Here is an 18,401-nt window from a genome sequence, read left to right as displayed (position 1 = left end):
TTGAATAAGAGATGTAGCATGAGCCGATGATGGATTCCGCGAATCAATCTGACACCTCCTCACGACTCAGCTAGAAATGTGTCTAGACATCACTTCCTAGCTGGTAGTGATATGTGTAGTAGCTGTTGACACGATCGCACCGCACACGATGTGTCCATCTGATTACTGAACTCATTCCAACACCCTGGCTGCTCTTTTGCCGTGGGAACCGTGGGTAGAAGCTGTAAAGTGTCCCACCAAGCACAGTGCTAGAGATCAGGGAGGAGAATTTGCATTTTGCAAGGGGGATGGAGGCAGGTGAAAACACCATGGCATGATCCTCGCATCAGCTTTGTTTGTTCCATCACCCATATGAGGTTGACCGCAGAACAAGTACATAGCTGCAAAATCGAGTTCTTGATGAAGAGGGGGTTTGAAATCTCTCGGTTTCGTGGTGTGGTGTTACCTTTCTCTCTCTGCTTGGGGTCATAACATGCTGTATGACTTATATAGAGAGAAGAAGAGCTAGTGTTTGAGAGAGAGAGAGAGAGAGAGAGAGAGGAGATGCAGAAAGATAGTATGATGGGGGTGGAGACAGTATTTATATGAGGAGAAGCATGTCTCAAGTTGATTCATTCTATATAAAGTGAACGGAGAGGATGAGTGTCTAGGGAGGGAAAGGAGCATTAATATACTGTTAGAATCTTCAACAATGGAGGGTTAGTAAAGCTAGAATGCAGCAAACCTAAGCATCAATAGATCCAGCCATATTCACTGCGGTGTTATTCTGTCCTTGAAAATAATATTAGCTAACGGGGGATGCATAACTGACTGCAAGAAGTGAGTGAAGATTCACTGCCATGCAGGATGTGACGCTAACATGCCAGGGTATATACAATGAAATGATTTCAAACAAAGACTGAAGTGGAAGACCTGGTCCAGCCAGTCTACTCTACAGCACTGGGCTCTCCCAGGAGTCGCGTTTGATCTTCATCAGGGCCGACTGCTTATGGGGAAAAGTCACCTCTCCCTCCTTGTAAAATCCAGCATCCTGCAAATACCGAATGATTCTAGTGCTGTTAGCAAATCCTTTAAGAATCTGGGAGAGAGGGCAATCACTAACTTCACATTGTCTACTCGGGGCTCCAGCATCACCGTTTGTGTGCGGAGGTCTGCAAGCCAGCAGTAGTGGACCAAGGAACTGAGCCAGATGGCCACCCGATGTGCTCCCCGATACTCCTGTTCTCCCACCAGCAGATGGATGCCTCGGTCGTAATTATCGGCTCCGCCAATAAGTGGCCCCAGGCGATCCTCTTTAATCCAGTAGATCTCAAAGTACCCGAAAGGTTTCCCGTCCCAGCATCCGATCACCGGGAAGCTGTGCCGGCTGGACAGATTCTTGCGCAGAAAGTCCTCTTGCTTGGTGATGGGTCCGCCCTCTCCCCACGCGGCGTCGACCCGTGCATCATTCATCCATTTATGGAGTAAGTCCAGATCCGACGGTGAGCTCGGCGGCGGTATCTCAATGCTGCTCGTCGACTTATTTTCACTGTGGCCGAGGTGTGACGCCGGCCCGCTGGCGGGGAGATTCGGCACACGGAAGGACAGATACTGCCCAACACTGGGAATGTACCGAATGTAAAACACCTCTCCCTGATGAGGCGGCTTCGGCCGAACCGGATGTCGCAACCCGTTGGTGAACGTATACTGAGTGGGCGGCGGCGGGAAATACGTCGGAAGGTGGCTGCTGGAAGCAAACGGGCCCTCTGTTGGCGTATGCGGCAGGATATCCTTCCCGACGGCGGATCCAGACTCCGTTCCCAGCAGACTGTCCCGCGAGGGGGACGCGAATCTAGGCGAGAGGAAAGGCGACGACAGAGCAGACTGCAGAGGGTTGGTGGGGGTGGGGGTGAATACGAAAAGACGGGGGTCGATCTGCCAGAAGCTCCGCCGGCTGACGAACATCCGCGACCACGCCTGGGAGTCTCGCGTCTCAACGGGCTGATGTCCGACAGACGAGTCCTCCGTCGCAATGAGACCCATCCGCTCCAGCTTCTGGAACAAATTGCGTCCCTTGAATATCCCCTCCCGCTTGAGACTGATGCGCCATTCCCCCTTCGGTCTGCCTGTCTCCGGCGTGCGCGACGCAGCTTCCGTCCGTAGGCGGAGGTCTGGCTCAGGCTCTTGGAAGTACCAGTAGAGACTAACCCAGAGCATCATCGCAATCTGGCGAGTGGGCGAGGTGGGAGGCTTGAAGTCAGTGCTCGGCGGATTGACGATATACGAGATATAAAAACAGTCATTGTCCAGGGTCGGAATCGTGAACCGTGTGGTCCGCAGCCGATTCTCGTCCATTTCTCCCTGGGCATAAAGGGATCGACCACGATCTTCCTCCGACAGCGTTGGAATCGGCTGGTCCACATCCTGGCTAGTATAGAGAACAATTGTCCAGCCCGGGGGGATGATCGAGCTCTTCAAGTGCATGTCATTGGATTTGAAATTGAAGCCGCCAAACACGGGCGTCACTGTATAGCTTTGGCCATTGGGTAAACGGCAGATGGTATTACGCATGGTGACAGTGGACCACCTGGTATTTGATTGGAGAAGCAGAAAGGAACAGCTCGTGACAAAAGACGCAAAGCTCGAAGAATACGGGACAAAACATGAAGAAGCAGAAAAAGGGTAACGGATTGAGAGTTGAGAGACACGAGCAAAGATAGTTAGAAAGAAAGAAAGAAAGAAAGAAAGAACAAAAATTTTACCTCCTGGAGCGAGACCTGACCTGACTTGGTTTCCCGAAAAGTGGGATGATTTTCCTGTTGCCCCTCATCGATGACGACGGGTATCAAAGGCTTATTATCAGTCTACCAGGCAGGCTCGGTTCCGCTAATAATGGCTTCACGACCTTAACATTAGAACAGAATGAATATATACATATGATAGAGAGAGATGAGCTCAAGGGTCTAAGGGAAAAGCCGTCAGCGTCCCATATTGCCATTGTCAATTTCATTCATTTGTTTGGTGGAGAAGCAAATAATCATTTCAGGGTATAGAAAGCACAGTACAAAAACGACACACGGAAAGCACAGTAGCCAGCCTCGTCTAGTAAACTACAATCCCAAACATCGGAAAATTCATACAGCCCTCTCAAAAGTCCTCGATGACGGTTCCTACTTTCCTTCCCCGGGCCAGCTTGATGAGGTCGCCTGCAGTCACCAGGTCCATAAGACCCAGCCCGACGCTCTTGTAGATGACATTGCCGCGCTCGGCCCATTCGCGCAGGCTCTTGGTGTCTTCGACCTCCTGGTCACCACTCTCTTTCTGGGATGCGTCTCGCACCATCAGAAGCTCTCCCAGCTCGACAACCTGGTTCGGCTTGATGCCCGCCTGGATCAACTCTCCGGCCTCCTTCAACGCCGCGTCGAGACTGTCGACCACGATGACGCCGCTCCTTTTGATGTGTTTGTGGAAATGACGCGCGGAGTGATCCACGCTGACCTCGTGGCGAAGGATATCCGGGTGCAGTTCTGTCATGTGGGGTTTGTACGATCCAATGGCGCTGATGAATCGACCCTTTTGGCGACCGTCGCGGGACGTGAGAAGTTCTGCCGGGAACAGAGGCTCCACGGACGGAGTGCAGCAGAAGATCGCATCCGCCTTGTGGATTGCATCGTTGATGATACGCTTGTACTCGCCGAAATCACTGCTGAGCGCGGAGAATTTCACATCACCGCGCCAGCTCGCGCTCTCGGGGGAATAGATCTCCTTCAGAAGCTTGGCTGCGCGGTCGAACGACCGATTGATGATGACCACCCGCTTGATGTCCGCCCCACGCAGCACGAGAGCCAGCCGAATGTGCCAATAAGCCTGTTTGCCCGCCCCAAACACCACGATCGTGCGCACTCGCTTGCGCTTGTTGAACAACATCATCGTCGTGAGCGCGGTGCGGAATGGCGTCAGCTCATGTGCATTGATCAGTCCGATTGGCATGCTGTCGCAGTCCAGCAGCGTCACGGTGCCCTGCGGGGAGGTGTCTCGGCTGCCAGCCCCGGGCCACGCACCCAACGTCTTCGACATGCTCGAGCCGACTGTCTGAAAGTTCACCGTGCCGGACTGCAGAGACTGGCTGCTGGATGAGCTCGACGCGGTACCTTCCTGTGATGAAATAGATAAATCACTCATCTCCGAAGCTATCGAAGCCATGGAGTCTCTGGGGCCGGTCCGCGGTCGCGAGGCCGTTTTCGGTCCCTCAGGTATCTCAAAGGCACCTTCCATCTTGCACCCTGCCGCACCCCCATCTTGCAGAGAAATCATCTTCATGCCGATCGTCTGGCCAGTGCTGGCAGGCATGAACAGTGTCGTGCAGCCATTCTTCCGAGTGATAGCGGTTCTGAGAGGTTGATAGGTCGCGGCGCATCCCTGATCCTGGCTTCCGGTCGAGTATTCTAATAGCGCCTGGGCCAGGCTCTGTTGCACCTTGGCGATCTCATCGGAGCTCAGCGACAGCAGCAGCGAGCGGAGCTGCGCTTGGGAGAGGATAGTGAGGGGCATGAGGGGAGAGGAGGGAATCGAAGCGATAGCGTGCGAGAAACGATTCTGAATTGAATTTAGGATTAGAAGTCCCCGGGATAGTAGAAAGGACAAGAGATCTGAAGGAGATAAAGAAAGAGGAAATTGGGAGAGGTGGTACGAGTTGACGCCGTGGTGTTTCAGAGGAGCGGCCGCCTAGATACTTATCGAGCCAAGTAGTAGAGACCCAGACAGCCTCCCACCCTGCTCTTGGCAGCAAAATAAATAGACGGAAAAAAGCCCGGTAGTCCGCCTAGTAGTCTACTAATCAGTAAATAATAAAAACCCGCCGTGAAAGCAAATTTGAAGTCTAAGCTAATAAAAGCCTGCGACGCTTCTAGTGACCCGCATCGAGGTGGAATCAGCGACCGCAACCGGTGGAAGAAAAGACAGGCGTGTCTTGGGCTCTTGGCTCAGCTGCCGGGCACACGCAGGGCAACAATCGTAAGTTACTACTACTAGATAACTATGGTAGTAGTAGTAGTAGTAGTGGGAAGGAGTCAATACGCTTATGAATTCTTTGGTGTTGCTGAGTGCTGCTCATTAATACTATTACAAATGCCATGCATCAATGAGGACTGGATGAAGGGTTATTCCAGCGTCCATACATACCCCATTCTCACATGGTATGCAGTATTATTAGAATCCTTTTGTAAATACTCGGAATGGATATCAAAACGGAAAAGCACAACACTGGGTTCTTCCCCCAGAAAGGCGTCCCTCATCTAATATGAAGATCCGAAAGCTAGATCAAGACGCCATGATTCTATGTGACTGACATTAAACATTGCTGTCAATAACCCCACATGTCCTCGTCATCCTTGACGATATCGTCTTCATTAAGAACACGCAAGCCGTGTTCCTTGGTCTCACGTCTTCGCTGTCGCTTGGTCACCATGCGACTGGGAGTAAGCGGCGTCAAGGGAGTAAAGGGCATGTAAGGACTATACGGCGTCGGGAGGCCGGTTCGAGGACCGTTGAGGGGCCGGAGAGGACGCTCTAACACAGTCGTTTTGGTCGGTGGAGCGCTTTGCAAGGGGAATGCCTCACGAAAAGGTAGAGATGATGAGCCGTGCGTCGGAGTAGAAAGGCTCAGCGGAGCAGGAGCAGGGGCGCGTCCGGGCGGTTTCCCTAACGAAACCTCACTCGACGCTTGACTGATTGTGATGGGCGGGGGTGGCGGAGGGGGGGCCGGCTTGTAAAGTCGAGGGGTCAACGGTATTTGATCTTCGCCATAAGAGATAGTTGCCGTCACGTCAGGAGAACCCACAGGTGAGGAGATGGACAGCTTATGGAGTGGCAGGCGAGGGGATCGGATCTTGCCACCGTTGGCCTGCGGGCGCGAGTTCGAACCGAACAACGACAGTGACGAGATTCTCGACAACCGGGAGCTCTTGGGGCTCATCGGGGGAGGACTGATTGAAGGTTTCATCTGTGAGATCGAAGCTCTTTCTGATATGTGAGAGGAGCGATCGGTAAAAGGATTGGTATGCACGCTGTCCGGCGATTGGATTTCCACTTCTTGCTTTGAGGTATCAATCCCAGCTGCTCTCTGCGCGTCATGCTCCATGACTGCAGCATAGAGCATTTCCATCTCCTCCTGAGCCCGGCGACGATCGTATGCCACCACCGATTCATCGATGGTCGCGGCACTGCCATTGCCGGATATATGAGATTTAGGGCCTTTGGCCAAGCTACTCCAGGACCTGCTGAAGTTTGGCTTGCCAGGGCTAGGCAAATGGGCAGACATCGGGGTGATAGGACTGGGATCTATGCTAACAGGTGGTTTGGCCGGTCTCATCATCTCGACCTGGAGAGTAAAGTTTGATGCTTGCACTGCTCTTCGCAGTCGCCGTCCAACAAGCAGTAGAAGGGTCAATAAAATGGCAACGAAGATCACGTAGGCTCCAACAAGGCCGCCAATCTGGATTGCCAGTAAGGATCTATCCACGGTATACTCCGTGGATAAATCGACAGTCCGACGCTCCAGGTTGACGTTTAGATCCAGATGTCCTGAGGATACTGCGCCAGCAGCAACAATCTGAGAGAGGGCCAACGTAAGCAATATCGAAAAAGACATCATGATTCATGACCCGTCGACCACAGGTGATTAAGTAGGATCAAAGTACATATCGAAGGATTACAATTGAGGCTGCAAATCCCTAACGAAAACAGACACAAAAGGGACACAGCCTTTCACTGCGAGGGGGACACAGCGGATATATTGCCGATTTATTGGATGTGACATTGCGAAGCTTCAAGAGCGAGGCCTCCAGGACTGCAGGGTTGGTTGACAGAGAGTTTGGAGAGAACGGTGACTGTGCTGCGACGAAGCAATGGACGACGCTTGTTGGTGCATTTACGCGCCCACCTGCACACACGGCACGCCTGTCACACCTTGTTCTGGCCATTAGGACAGGGCGCCTGCAGTCTCTGACAGGTAAAACTATGCTTGATCAAGATTTCTGATTTGTTTCCAGTGTGAACTCGAAGTCAAATCGTGAGACATCACACTACAAGAATAGTAGTGTGCAGCGTGCTGAGCAACTGCATGTCGATAAGAGATCCATACTCCGATCATGCAAGGTCATAGCCATCTGGTGGGTAAAAAATGCTGAAGAATTCAATCTATTTGGGTCAGTTGACTGAAATAGACAGCCGCCATGACTCTTCCCATTGCTGGCCTGCAGAAGAATGATTGATTGATTCATCATGGGCAGTTTCTCACTCGCTGAGTCTGTTGTTGATGCTCACATGGAAGTAACTACCTGACTAAGGTACTTTATGCAAATGACTTCTCAGCTTTGATTGGTCAAGTTAAGCAATCTGCCACTATTCTTTATCTGGTTAGTTTGGTTTCTGACCCAGCTCTGACGATGCCTGAGGCCAGCATCCGTGTATGCCTCAAGCCTCATGGGCAACCTGATTAGGAAATCGCGATCTATATCCAGGAGCTCGAGGACTTTTGCTTCGGCAACATCATGGATCGTACTGTGTCTCTCCCAGCAATCTACACAACCTTTACAGTGATTCTGCAAGTTTCAATGCGCCTGTCATTCTTTAGTCTTCTTTACCTCGATAGCACTACGTCGTCATTCACTTGAGAGTCTTCTCCTCATATTCGTCTTCGTATCGAAATGGGACAGAGAGTCTCCGCCATCCATAGTGTCAAGTCCGAGAATTACTACGAGAAAGGAAATGCAATCAACGAGATTTGGATCGGAAATGTAGAGCTGCTCTCTCGTCTTCCCTTCGGTGACTCCGACCTCGCCCAAGCTTCCTGGCCAATTGGTGGTTGGCCCAAAATTCCATGGCACAACTTTATTATTCCTCTCAAGCGAAGAGCCTTCTCGTTCTACGTGGGAGACGGAGATGGCGATGGGCCTCATCCGCTTTCGAAAGAAGCCATGACCAGCGCAAGGCCATCCGTTCATCTTTCTCGAGGCAAGCTACTTATCGCCGTCACCGTTCTTTCGTTGCTGTTCCTGTCGGCCGTCTACGTGCCAGTCGCACTCCGACAACATACAGCGCCATATGGTTGGGATACGGATTCGGAGAGGCGCAGGCAGCAGAAAAGGCGGTTGGCCACGCGCACTTCCATCGCATCGGTGTTCCTTTTCGCCGCTTTGGTCATCACGGCCTTGCAATTTCACCTCTGGACAATGATTCGTTATGTTTTTTCAGCGAAGGGCGCTGGTTTCCTGATACTAGGAATCACTTGGGCCACTGTAGGTGTCATCGGCCATTTCTTCGCCGTGAAGGCTGTGACCCTGCTCTGGTTGGACTGGAGAGATGCCCGCCGCGCAGCCGCTGAGGACCTCTCCCAAGAGTTGGTAGAGAAAGAACTTCCTGGAATCCTCGTGTCATGGCTTCAGAGACAGCATCGAGCTTGATGTCTCAAAATCATTGGTGTGGCATGTATTATTATTGGTTTTGCCCTATCATGAGAACCTAGAAGTTGTGCACGGGCAGCACATTCGTCGTTACTCATTCATACCTAAAAGTTCAAACCAACAACATTACTCTGGAAGCCCCGTTTTAATACTGTTGTTAGAGATAGCATAAGTGATAGGATGAATCCAGTCCAAGCCGTGGTCTCATATCATACATATCGTACACCAAGAACAACTGTACCACTGTACAAGCGACCTACCTATCTTTCTTTCTTGAGAACCAGTCCCGCACCAGTTCCTTGAACCCATAACCTTTCGCTTCATCTTCGTCGTATACTCGAGACGTCTGCGTTGTGCTGAGAGCATCGAATACCTTGCTTGCTTTGGATGCTGCTGTTGACCGAGAGCTGCTGGCTCTTTCAGTCGCGCGACGTTGGATCTCCTCAGCCAAACTTGGAGCCACTTCTGCGTAACAATTCGAGAGCTCTCGTTCCAAATTGAGATATGGCTTTTGTGCGACGGGTGGCGCTTGAAGGTTATAGGATCGAGTAAGTGCGTTGAGGTGCTTTATTGTCAGTTCGTGATACGCACGCTCAGTCGCGATATACTGCGAATCACGGAGGGGTGAAAGATATGGTATGTGTTCATGACCAAGCTCTAGGTCAGTTCCTGAAATCGTAATTTCCGCGGGTGTTTCGGAAGACGCAGAGCCTTCGCCATCTCGAAAAGCTCGCTCTATCTTGGCTTTCTGCGCGAGTCGAGCCTCGGCGGCCGCATAAGCCTGCGCGCGTCTCATCTGGGCCTCCAAGGACCCTCCTTCGCTGGCAATCAACCTTGCAGCATGTCGCCTCCACTCGACTCTTAAGCGCTGACGAAATCGATCAACCTCCCTGGCTAGCTCTTGTTGCTTCTCGATCCACGGTGGCACGATCTCCTGCTTCTGTATGATCTTATTTAGAAAGTATTCGGTAGTGTCGATAAAGGCGCTGTTGGCGTTGTGATCCGCCTGGACGTTGACGCCCTTCCCTCGCTTGATGTTATTGAACTGTCCCCGCGCTATTGCATCCTCTATCCGCTCGTTCGCAAGCGAGGTCAACCCTTGAAGCGTCATTGGCATCGGTCGAGCCCCAACCGTGAATCTATCCTGCATCTCCTTCCGCATCGCCTCGCGCTCTTCCTCTGAAATACCAGGGCTTTGGCTAAGTGTGTATGCGGCACTGCGCTCTTTTGCACTCGCGATCCGGATACCGGCGGGTTTCGAGGACTTGGGGGTGATGCGCATGTCGACGGGGTCGGGCTGAGGGATCTTATAAGGGACGCGCATCGGTTTCTTCGAACTGTCTAGCATGCGCAGAGTGACATCGTGGAGGTTTTCCGTTCCTGTCCAGGGCGCAGCTCCGGCGATGTCGCGAGTACCTTTACCTGCGCTGTCCTTTGGGCTGTCAGCGTCCACATCATCACGCCGAACTCCCTGGGTCGCAACTCACTGGCATATTTATGATGGAATGGGCAGCTGGGTACGCATTCTTAAATTCGGTTGCTGCAAGTCTCTCCTGTAGCTGTTTCTTCAGATCCTCCGAGAACCCCGCGTCCTCCATGTTCTTGCTTGCTGATCGACCTCCTTCGAGCATCGCTTGTTCGGTCATTTCGGCTAGTCTTCTCTGCATGGCACTCTCTTCTTCGGGTTTATCGTGCGCCTGTGAATCTGAGGCTTCAGCGCTTCCGTTCGCCTGCGAACCTGCATTTTGCCTCCTGGTCACTGTAGAAAACGGTCTGGGTATCAGGCTTCTGGGTGTATGTGTCAACGCCGCATTTCGCACGATAGCTATTTTCGTCGAGCTCATTTCTCCAATAAATCACACAGTAATAAAACAATAAAACGCTTCGAAACAACAGTGAAGTACTTCGAAGAAGCCTGGAAAGAGAGCTCTCGACCGTCTCTACCTCATACATCCAGAGCTGTTTATGTCAGCCAATTCCGCGGCGGCAAAATTGCCGAAAGTCTTGGCACCTCCGAGTGCTTCCCGACAAACGTTAGCCAACGCCTTTTTGTTTTGTCTAGAGGCCAGGACAGACTCCGCGCAAATCGATACCTCATTCCCTCTTGTGGTTCGAAGATCGAGTGTCTTGATTCAATTGCCCAACATGCCTCCGAAAGGTGTCTCGACTCGTCTCAACGCGGTTCGCCTACAGACCATCCCCCATCTGCGGGTTCGTCGTCCGAACCAACATGAGCAGAACTCCTGCGTGACAGTGATGTCCTCCATGCTGAGTATGTTTCATACTCTTTTCCTATCCCTGGGATTTTGAGTTGATCGCATGCCCGCCAAAGCAAGGCGATCGCACTTGGAGAGCAGAGCGCTAACTTCACACATCACAGGCTGCTGGGCTTCTTCCGGATACGCCGCCGAGGGCTGCGCAGCCCTGGAACAGCAGTTGAGACAATGCATGGACGCACCGGTACGCTACGTCACCTACACTCCCTTATCTTTCCTATACACCCCGAAATTCTCTGTCGTTTGGGCCCGATTGTGCTAACAGCGGATTTTCTCCATTATGCAGAAACCCAAGGGCGACAAGAAGAATACCATCAACTACCACCTGATGAGAATGTATCCCAAGGTCGTTGGGCCCCAGAAGAGGGAAGGCCGTCTCGGCTAGGCGGGTTTCGTACAACGCCTTGCGCTTTACTCGCGCCCGTTGGCAGCATGAATGGACGTCGACTACATGACAAATCGGAGCTTGGGTGCGGTCTCTCTTGGCTGTGGTTTGAACACCTGGGAACCGAACCGCCTTTGGTTTATAAGCCGAGATGTAGCTGATGGACATCATGGTTGATGAACGCGAGGAAACACATCTGTCACTGGAGTTTGGGTCTTGATTTACGGCAATGACATCTACAGGCTGTGATTTTTTTGTTCAGGGGATGTGGGAGTTTGTATATGTTTCTCTGTACATTACTGAATCATCTCTATTGCAATCTGGAAAGAAATACTTTTTCAGACTTGATCATTCGCATTGAGTGTCTAATAGGCGGGCATTTGGCCAATTGCCAACAGATACCGTGACGAAAGCAGCTATAACTGGCGCGGTGCATGGCTTCAAACAGTAAAGAACCGAGGCCACTACACCAGCTCAGAACCATTAGCTTCATGGAAGGTTCATCTTGATACCCTTGCACAAATGGCAGGTATCTGGTTCACCAGCGGGTAAGAAACTCCGGGGCGAAGTACATACATACCCTAGTCTTCTCTCTTTTTTTTTTTGGACTAGGCTTTGTATTTCACATGAGATGAACCCCTTGCACTAGGTATATCGTAGTGCCGAGAATTCCGCTCCGGCATCAATGATTGGCAACCTACTCCGTAAGGATCTCAAGGAGACCAGGTGAGGTCAGGGATTAACTGGCCATCACAGCAAGCTGATACGGTATGGCGTTGTACTACTATATCTATTTTCTAGTTATATCTCTAGTTCTCTACAGGGAACTAAAATGACCGGAGATATCGCAGATACCGTAGATAGCGGACTTTGGCGGACTTGCTTCGAGTGCTTGACTTGACGGCCGAAAGACCACATAAAGTCAACCATTTCGATGATGGCAGCGCTACTAAGGATCTTGAAAACCGCCAGTAGCATACAATCCTCCACGACCGCCGGTGAAAAAGGAAAACAAAACAGACCTGACCTGACCTGACCTGATCTGATCCACCATGCCTCCAATCACAGGTTCCAACATCCTTGTAATAGGCGGCTCGTCTGGGATCGGAGCAGCGGTAGCTCGGCTGGCCGCCGCGGAGAGAGACGTTCACGTCTCGATTGCCTCGTCCAATCTCGCCCGTGTGGAAAAGACGGTCCAAAGAATCCAAACGGCCGTGCCCGACGCCCAGATCAAGGGCTTCACGGTTGATGTCAGTGGGGACGATGCCGAGTCTCAACTCGAGAAACTCTTGTCGGAGGTGACGACAGCAACGGGCCGCCCCCTCGACCACATCGTCTATACCGCTGTGAAGCTCGAGTTCAGATTCCTCCACGACGTGACCGTCGATTTTCTGCGCGGTGATGCGCAGTTTATGGTCTTTGTGCCACTTCTCATCGCCAAGATTGCCCCGCCCTTTATGACCAAAAGCTATCGATCATCCATCACCTTCACCAGTGGTCGCATTGCAGAGAAACCCATGAAAGGAGCGGCTGTGCTGGCGGGCTGGGGCGCTGCCTTGTTCGGTATCACGCGCACCCTTGCGCTCGACTTGGCCCCCATTCGGGTCAATCTCGTCAGTCCCGGGACGACGGATACGGAAATCCAAGGCCCCGACGAGCAGCGCAAACAAAGGATGGCGGCCGCTGCGGAGAAAGCGCTCTTGGGGAAGGTTGGAACACCCGAGGAGGTGGGCGAGGCTTACATCTACCTGATGAAGGACTCAAACAACACGGGCACTTGTGTTAGTACCAGCGGGGGGGACTTGGTTCAGTAGATTGAATATTGTTGGAACTTGAATGTTGCTTTCTATGGGGGTGGGTTCTGACTTGGGACAAGTCAGGAAAGACGAAGATTTTAGGGCTGAAATACCATCAGTGACGCAGCGTCCTTGTCGGAGTTTCTGAAAATCCGTTCATTACAAATCGTAGGATGGCTGGAATGGCCCAGAGATACACTGTAGTTAGTGGGATACAGTATTTCATCTACGTTGACATTTTCTTTCTTACTTTAATATTTAAGAGTAAAGCTATATAACTCTATAAGTCTCTAATACTCCTCTAGTAATTTTTATCACTTAGTATCTTTAGAAGCTATAGTCATGTAATATCACATGTAATAACAGAGGGGGAAGGGGTGAGGATTAATCTTATATGGATTCAGTAATATTCAATTTCATCTTTTTGACCTTCAGGGCGCAGAGCCCATTAAAAGCAGCTAAATCACTGTTTTCTTCGGCGACCAGCTGCTGAGTCGGCCTTCATCACCCCCTTGGAGCCCTCCTCACCACCGGTGAGCCATCATCACCAGGGGTGATGAGGGGCCTAAAGAGTCCTCACCCACATCACCAGCACTCATACTAAAAGCATCACGCCGCTGCTTTAGAGGTAAAGGGGCTTTCTTGGGATTGGCCACGTTCTACATGTGGCTTAAGTACGGCTGAGCGGATGGGAAGCCCTGTTCTCCACACCCTATGGTCGTATGTACTCTCTCGTAGAGTGTTTCTCTTTATATTGTCTGAAACTTGAGCACCAGCTTCTCTCCCCTTGGCTTGACTGTATATGCATCAATCGCCTCCATGTTATCATCACTGATGACCGAGGTTTGGAAGTTTGTGTAGATCGCCGCTACAGTCAATTTCATCTCTGTGGACATGTCAGCTTGATATTTGCACACGAGGAAAGACCTGCCGAACCCTGTAAAGCCAAGTTGCTCCCTACACACATTCTGCCGCCACTTCCAAAAGCCCAGAACCACCTTCTTCTCTCATCCAGCTCAGAGGGGGAATTGATTCCTTTCAGCCACCGTTTCGGTTCCCAGTTCTCGGGTTCTGGGAAAACCTCCGGGTTGCGGTGAAGGGAATAGGCCTGTGCGTTCACCCTGGTATCTGCAGGAATATCTTTGTATCCAGCAAGAGTGCACGATGGAGAGGGTGTCACCCTAGGCTGTATTCCTGGGATTGGTGCGTGCAGGCGCAATGTCTCCGTGACTATTGCCTCGAGTAAAGGCAACGAATCGATGGACTTTGCCGAGGGCAGCTCTGCAGAAGCGGACGGTGGAGGATATACAATCTTCGGGTCGAGAGTAGACAGTTCCTCGCGAAGGGCTTTCTGCAGTTCAGGATGCTTCGAGAGTTCCCAGAAAAGGTAGGTGAGAGCAACAGCACTAGTCTCGTGGCCAGCCGTAAGATGGTCATACAATTCACAGGCAATCTCAAGCCGTTGTTGCTTGGGATTCTGCGCATAGGACTCTGGATCATCCTTCGCAGGGAGCTGCTTGGAAATAGTCTGTCTGAGTTGCCTATATACAGTGGGCTCATCTTCGAGCTTGGTCGAGCTCAGGCATGCCTCTGCCTTGTCGCAGAGCCCCAGTGCCCAAGTATCAAGGATCTCGTTGGCCTGGTCACACCAGCGCGGTATCAGGCGGATGCCCACGGACTTCGCCCACGAGATCAGGTTGGGGACTTCTTGGTGGTAAAACTCAAACGGCTTTCTGCATTGATAAAGGTAAATCATCCTTTGCCTGTAAGATGTGTCCTGGAGGAAATTCGTGGCGTTCTTCAGGCCATATAGGTATGCAGAAACAAAGTCCATTGTTAACCCTTGGTTGAGATCGTGAACATCAACTGGAGTGTCGGAAGTGGCTGCTTCATATAGGATTGGGAGAAGACGGTCGTAGATCATTGTCTTTGAAATGATACGCATATGAGGAGACGACTGTAGAAACGACTTGCTGTAAATGTTTGAGATCATCCTCTTGCGAACCGAGTGGTCTTTGCTCCCCGTCATAGTGAACATGCTGACAGTACTTTACATTGATTCCAGTCAGTGACACCATGCTCTAACAGCTCATCAACGGGATTTCCTACCCAAATGACCCAAATACACGGGGATACCAATCATGCTTCTCGAAGCCTCCGGTATAAATGGTCTTGATCCCTCCTTCAACGCAGTTCACCGAGATCTCGGACGGACTCAGCCGAACAATGGGTCCAAGTCTTTCATGGGCGGCTTGAATTGTCCGATTGTTTTGACTCCTGAATCTCTTCCAGAGTATCCAGGCAGGAGATACCGAGGCTGACCAATGTGCATTTGGTATCTTCGACAATGGGGACAGAAAAGCCGGGTATATGATTGTCTTGTACGCGATGAAGAGGAATACTGACACAATGGACAGCGAGGTTACGGTAGAGACTCCCATCTTAGCATGTATGGCTGAGCAGATGGAAGTCCTGGTTGGGATTCAGGTTGTGTCTTTGAGATAGGAATTATCCGTACGGAAGAGCTGCCTTGTGAGGATATATATGTTTCAAACCCCGCATGAGCGAATCGACAGCAGGAAGTGGAGAAATCATCTATCATCGGAACGAGACACCTGCGGATTGTAGGTATGCTGGAGGCGATCCTATGATCTAGGGGATATCTGACGGCTGTTAGTCATAGATACTCGCCTTGTGGAACTGCACGCTGGAGATATGGAATATTGGAAGGCTTCGGCGAACTCCAACAACCCCGCAGGAAGGAAGTTGCGATAAGGCGATAAGGCAACAAGGCAGTCGGGCAGATATGATGACATAAGGTGCTCTGCTCCTTACGTCAAGTTTGTTTGATGCCGATGGTTGACGAGCCTTCATACAATATCCTTATGAATGGTGAAGACGAGGATTTGATACTATTAAACTACTTCAAGACTTCAATCTACTACATGAAGAAAAGTTGTGTTGCATGAGTCAAGCCATGAGTCCATACTAGTGGTCATCTCTGGGATTACTGATGGGCACGCATAGCCCTATTAGTTCTGAACTTTTAATCCCACAGAAAATGATTACATTCACTGCGATGGAGACATGATGATATAGAAATTCTCTGCTAATATTTCCTTGAGTTCCTAGAGGTATAGATATAGGTATGCTTTTCCAGGGATTTTTTTCTCTTCACCTTGAACATGTACTGAAAGTCCTCAAGATAAAAATACGTCATTCCCTGGTTCATTCTTCATATGAGCCTCTACTACTTAGATGGAAAAGTCAGTTCAGATACCGAAGATGCTGCTTTCGGATCTACCTTCCGATATCATATATGTGATCGCAAAGTATCTTCCGTCTCTCAAGTCTTTAGTTGCACTAGCACAAACCTGTCACCGTCTGCATGCTATCATTGCCGCTGAAAACTGGCGAATATTGCATGCCCATCTGAAGACCCGATTCCCCTTTGTTGACACGCCACCTTTCTGGAAAGACACGACTCAAGCGCTTACTGCACGCGCCCGAGCTCTGGAAAGGCATGGGCTGCTTTGTCGCCATGTCTTCCCGCGGCGTGATGCTATCAAGATTGGGCTCCATGCAGGCACCCGGCAGGATAATCCCACGCACGGGTATCGCCCTGCGATTGATTCATACGAAGTCTGGAATGGTAGTTCATGGTCAGACCGAAAGGAAGTGCTCGTCTGGGGTGCGGCTGATGAGCTACTCTTGCGTATACGGCAGTCTGGTTCACACCCGGGAGAGAAGTGGGTTGTGTTCAATGATGTGAAGAAGATTAGCAGCTATCATGACATCTGTGGTGTACATCTTCTCAAGCCAGAGATTCATAGCCAACAGTCCAGCGAGGATGAACACATGATCTTCGGCCGTTTGAATGGTGATCTGTTCCATCTCGCCATTTCTCCAGACAAAGCGAGCCGCAAATACCACCAGCAATTTTTAACCGAGGGCCATGGTCTCGAGCGCACGGAACTGAGTGAAGGTACAGAACCCATTCTGGCCGCACATCTAAATAACGGCTCCATTGCATTATACCAGACGACGAAAGAGGAAGCAGAAGTACAGCCGTTCGCATATTGTGAGATTGCTGGAGATGGTACAGCCCGGAACAAATGTTCCAAATTCCTGTCTTCTGACTGTATCGCATTCGGGACAGGGAGCCTTGAAAGCTCCTTGACTGTTGCCACTATATCAACTGAACGAGTATCCCTGGAACGCGAGATTGAAGTGACATCTCTTGATCTCGAGGAAAGGATTGGGCTGTCTCAGAAGGCCAATGTTAGCGCGATCGCACCCTTGAATGCCCACTTCACTATGGAATCACCGGGCCAAGTGTTTCTGGCGGCTTGGGGTGATCGCTGCGTTAGGTACGTCCACTCACCCTGTCAATCCTCCGACCAGAGCTAGTATGCTAAGTTGCACGCGGTAGGCTGCATGATCGACGCTCGCATCAGCCATTCGAGTTCACATACCAAGACACAGTCGACACAAACCCTATCTACTGTGTCCATCCGTTTGGCCAGGACCGATTCATAGCCGGAGCAGGGGGCGACGCGGTCGTCAAAATCTACGATCTTCGCATGGAGAGTGCTTTCAGCTACCTCAACGCAAAGCTTCCCTATCCCTCAAATCACAACTCACATCACTCCACGAACGGACCTATCCCCCACACTAACGGCTTCAGAAACACCGTCACATATCCATGCAAGGACTTCACAATCTTCCTATCTCCCACCCCCACTGGCCGCGGGAACTCGACCGCGGCGCGATCGCGCGTGCGCCAGTACCGCGGACCAGTTTATACCATGTCCTCCCCCTCCCCAATCTCCTCAACCGTCTACACGGGCATCGTCGACGGTGTGATGCGGCTCGATTTCGCGTCCTCCGATGACCTGACTGGTTCTTGTCAAGACTGGTATCGGGACTATCTTGGCTTAGGTGCTGACTTGGTTCGTCCTGCATCGCAGGCTGATCGCGTTCTGGAGTTGTCGGGCTATGAGCGTTTGGATTCCACTAGTGCGTCCAGATTGAGGTCTCAGATGCCGTTTGGTCGGATAGGACCCGACGATATCGAGAACGAGAAACAGACTGGTTGGGATAGACGATGGCAGCGATTAGGGCCGTCGGCTCCTTGGAGACGCACAGATGGTTAGACTTCAGCGATGTATCAGTTTGAAAGGTGCAATTGCTGAAGGCAAGAGTGCGGCAAGAGCGTGGAGAAGGCATCCAAAGCAAATGTGGTCGTTGTTTGTCTACTGTGAAAAGGCAAACAGACCGCGCTGCACATCCTCGAAACAGTGATGTGATATGTAAAGCAATTGGCTATAGTAGCTAAAAAAATAAAAATAAAATAAAAACAAATATATGAAAGTTTAAGGAACACTTCTTTTAGCTTTTCCATCCGTGAAATAAGAATTTTCGCTCTAGCTCCGTCAGCGCCTTGCTTGTGAGAAATGACACGAAATCACCGAAGAAAAGCCCCCAAGATCATGTCTAGATC

At 50.9% G+C, this 18,401-nt stretch overlaps 9 protein-coding genes across 9 annotated transcripts, besides 6 other annotated features; 4 read left to right on the top strand and 5 right to left on the bottom strand.

Moving 5' to 3' along the window:
• Positions 1-513: 513 nt before the first annotated feature.
• Positions 514-540: a microsatellite.
• Positions 515-544: a microsatellite.
• A 387-nt stretch (positions 545-931) lies between these two features.
• On the bottom strand, positions 932-2,550 carry ACLA_030490 (GNAT family N-acetyltransferase; the record flags this gene model as incomplete). Its single annotated transcript, XM_001269741.1, has 2 exons — positions 932-1,049; positions 1,103-2,550. The coding sequence occupies 2 exons, from the start codon at positions 2,548-2,550 to the stop codon at positions 932-934; spliced, it is 1,566 nt and encodes a 521-aa protein (XP_001269742.1).
• Positions 2,551-2,701: 151 nt separating this feature from the next.
• Positions 2,702-2,729: a microsatellite.
• Positions 2,703-2,729: a microsatellite.
• Positions 2,730-3,126: 397 nt separating this feature from the next.
• ACLA_030480 (putative proline utilization protein PrnX-like) lies at positions 3,127-4,530 on the bottom strand (the record flags this gene model as incomplete). The annotated part of the gene is made up of 1 exon (XM_001269740.1): positions 3,127-4,530. One exon carries the CDS (start codon positions 4,528-4,530, stop codon positions 3,127-3,129), a length of 1,404 nt encoding a protein of 467 aa, XP_001269741.1.
• A 489-nt stretch (positions 4,531-5,019) lies between these two features.
• Positions 5,020-5,039: a microsatellite.
• A 302-nt stretch (positions 5,040-5,341) lies between these two features.
• On the bottom strand, positions 5,342-6,628 carry ACLA_030470 (uncharacterized protein; the record flags this gene model as incomplete). Its single annotated transcript, XM_001269739.1, has 1 exon — positions 5,342-6,628. One exon carries the CDS (start codon positions 6,626-6,628, stop codon positions 5,342-5,344), a length of 1,287 nt encoding a protein of 428 aa, XP_001269740.1.
• Positions 6,629-7,685: 1,057 nt separating this feature from the next.
• On the top strand, positions 7,686-8,441 carry ACLA_030460 (uncharacterized protein; the record flags this gene model as incomplete). The annotated part of the gene is made up of 1 exon (XM_001269738.1): positions 7,686-8,441. The coding sequence occupies one exon, from the start codon at positions 7,686-7,688 to the stop codon at positions 8,439-8,441; it is 756 nt and encodes a 251-aa protein (XP_001269739.1).
• A 256-nt stretch (positions 8,442-8,697) lies between these two features.
• Positions 8,698-10,285, bottom strand: ACLA_030450 (DnaJ family domain-containing protein; the record flags this gene model as incomplete). Its single annotated transcript, XM_001269737.1, has 2 exons — positions 8,698-9,873; positions 9,929-10,285. 2 exons carry the CDS (start codon positions 10,283-10,285, stop codon positions 8,698-8,700), a joined length of 1,533 nt encoding a protein of 510 aa, XP_001269738.1.
• Positions 10,286-10,586: 301 nt separating this feature from the next.
• On the top strand, positions 10,587-11,102 carry ACLA_030440 (mitochondrial 37S ribosomal protein mS37; the record flags this gene model as incomplete). Its single annotated transcript, XM_001269736.1, has 3 exons — positions 10,587-10,713; positions 10,822-10,901; positions 10,983-11,102. 3 exons carry the CDS (start codon positions 10,587-10,589, stop codon positions 11,100-11,102), a joined length of 327 nt encoding a protein of 108 aa, XP_001269737.1.
• A 1,019-nt stretch (positions 11,103-12,121) lies between these two features.
• Positions 12,122-12,148: a microsatellite.
• A 6-nt stretch (positions 12,149-12,154) lies between these two features.
• On the top strand, positions 12,155-12,916 carry ACLA_030430 (putative short chain dehydrogenase/reductase family oxidoreductase; the record flags this gene model as incomplete). Its single annotated transcript, XM_001269735.1, has 1 exon — positions 12,155-12,916. One exon carries the CDS (start codon positions 12,155-12,157, stop codon positions 12,914-12,916), a length of 762 nt encoding a protein of 253 aa, XP_001269736.1.
• An 862-nt stretch (positions 12,917-13,778) lies between these two features.
• Positions 13,779-15,339, bottom strand: ACLA_030420 (cytochrome P450; the record flags this gene model as incomplete). The annotated part of the gene is made up of 2 exons (XM_001269734.1): positions 13,779-14,946; positions 15,008-15,339. The coding sequence occupies 2 exons, from the start codon at positions 15,337-15,339 to the stop codon at positions 13,779-13,781; spliced, it is 1,500 nt and encodes a 499-aa protein (XP_001269735.1).
• Positions 15,340-16,156: 817 nt separating this feature from the next.
• ACLA_030410 (F-box/WD repeat-containing protein) lies at positions 16,157-18,054 on the top strand (the record flags this gene model as incomplete). Its single annotated transcript, XM_001269733.1, has 2 exons — positions 16,157-17,268; positions 17,331-18,054. The coding sequence occupies 2 exons, from the start codon at positions 16,157-16,159 to the stop codon at positions 18,052-18,054; spliced, it is 1,836 nt and encodes a 611-aa protein (XP_001269734.1).
• Between the last annotated feature and the right edge of the window lie 347 nt (positions 18,055-18,401).

This window comes from Aspergillus clavatus, genomic scaffold (assembly GCF_000002715.2).
Source record: "Aspergillus clavatus NRRL 1 1099423829805 genomic scaffold, whole genome shotgun sequence".
Taxonomy (NCBI): Eukaryota; Fungi; Ascomycota; class Eurotiomycetes; order Eurotiales; family Aspergillaceae; genus Aspergillus; species Aspergillus clavatus.
This window is presented reverse-complemented; position numbering and strand designations above follow the sequence as displayed.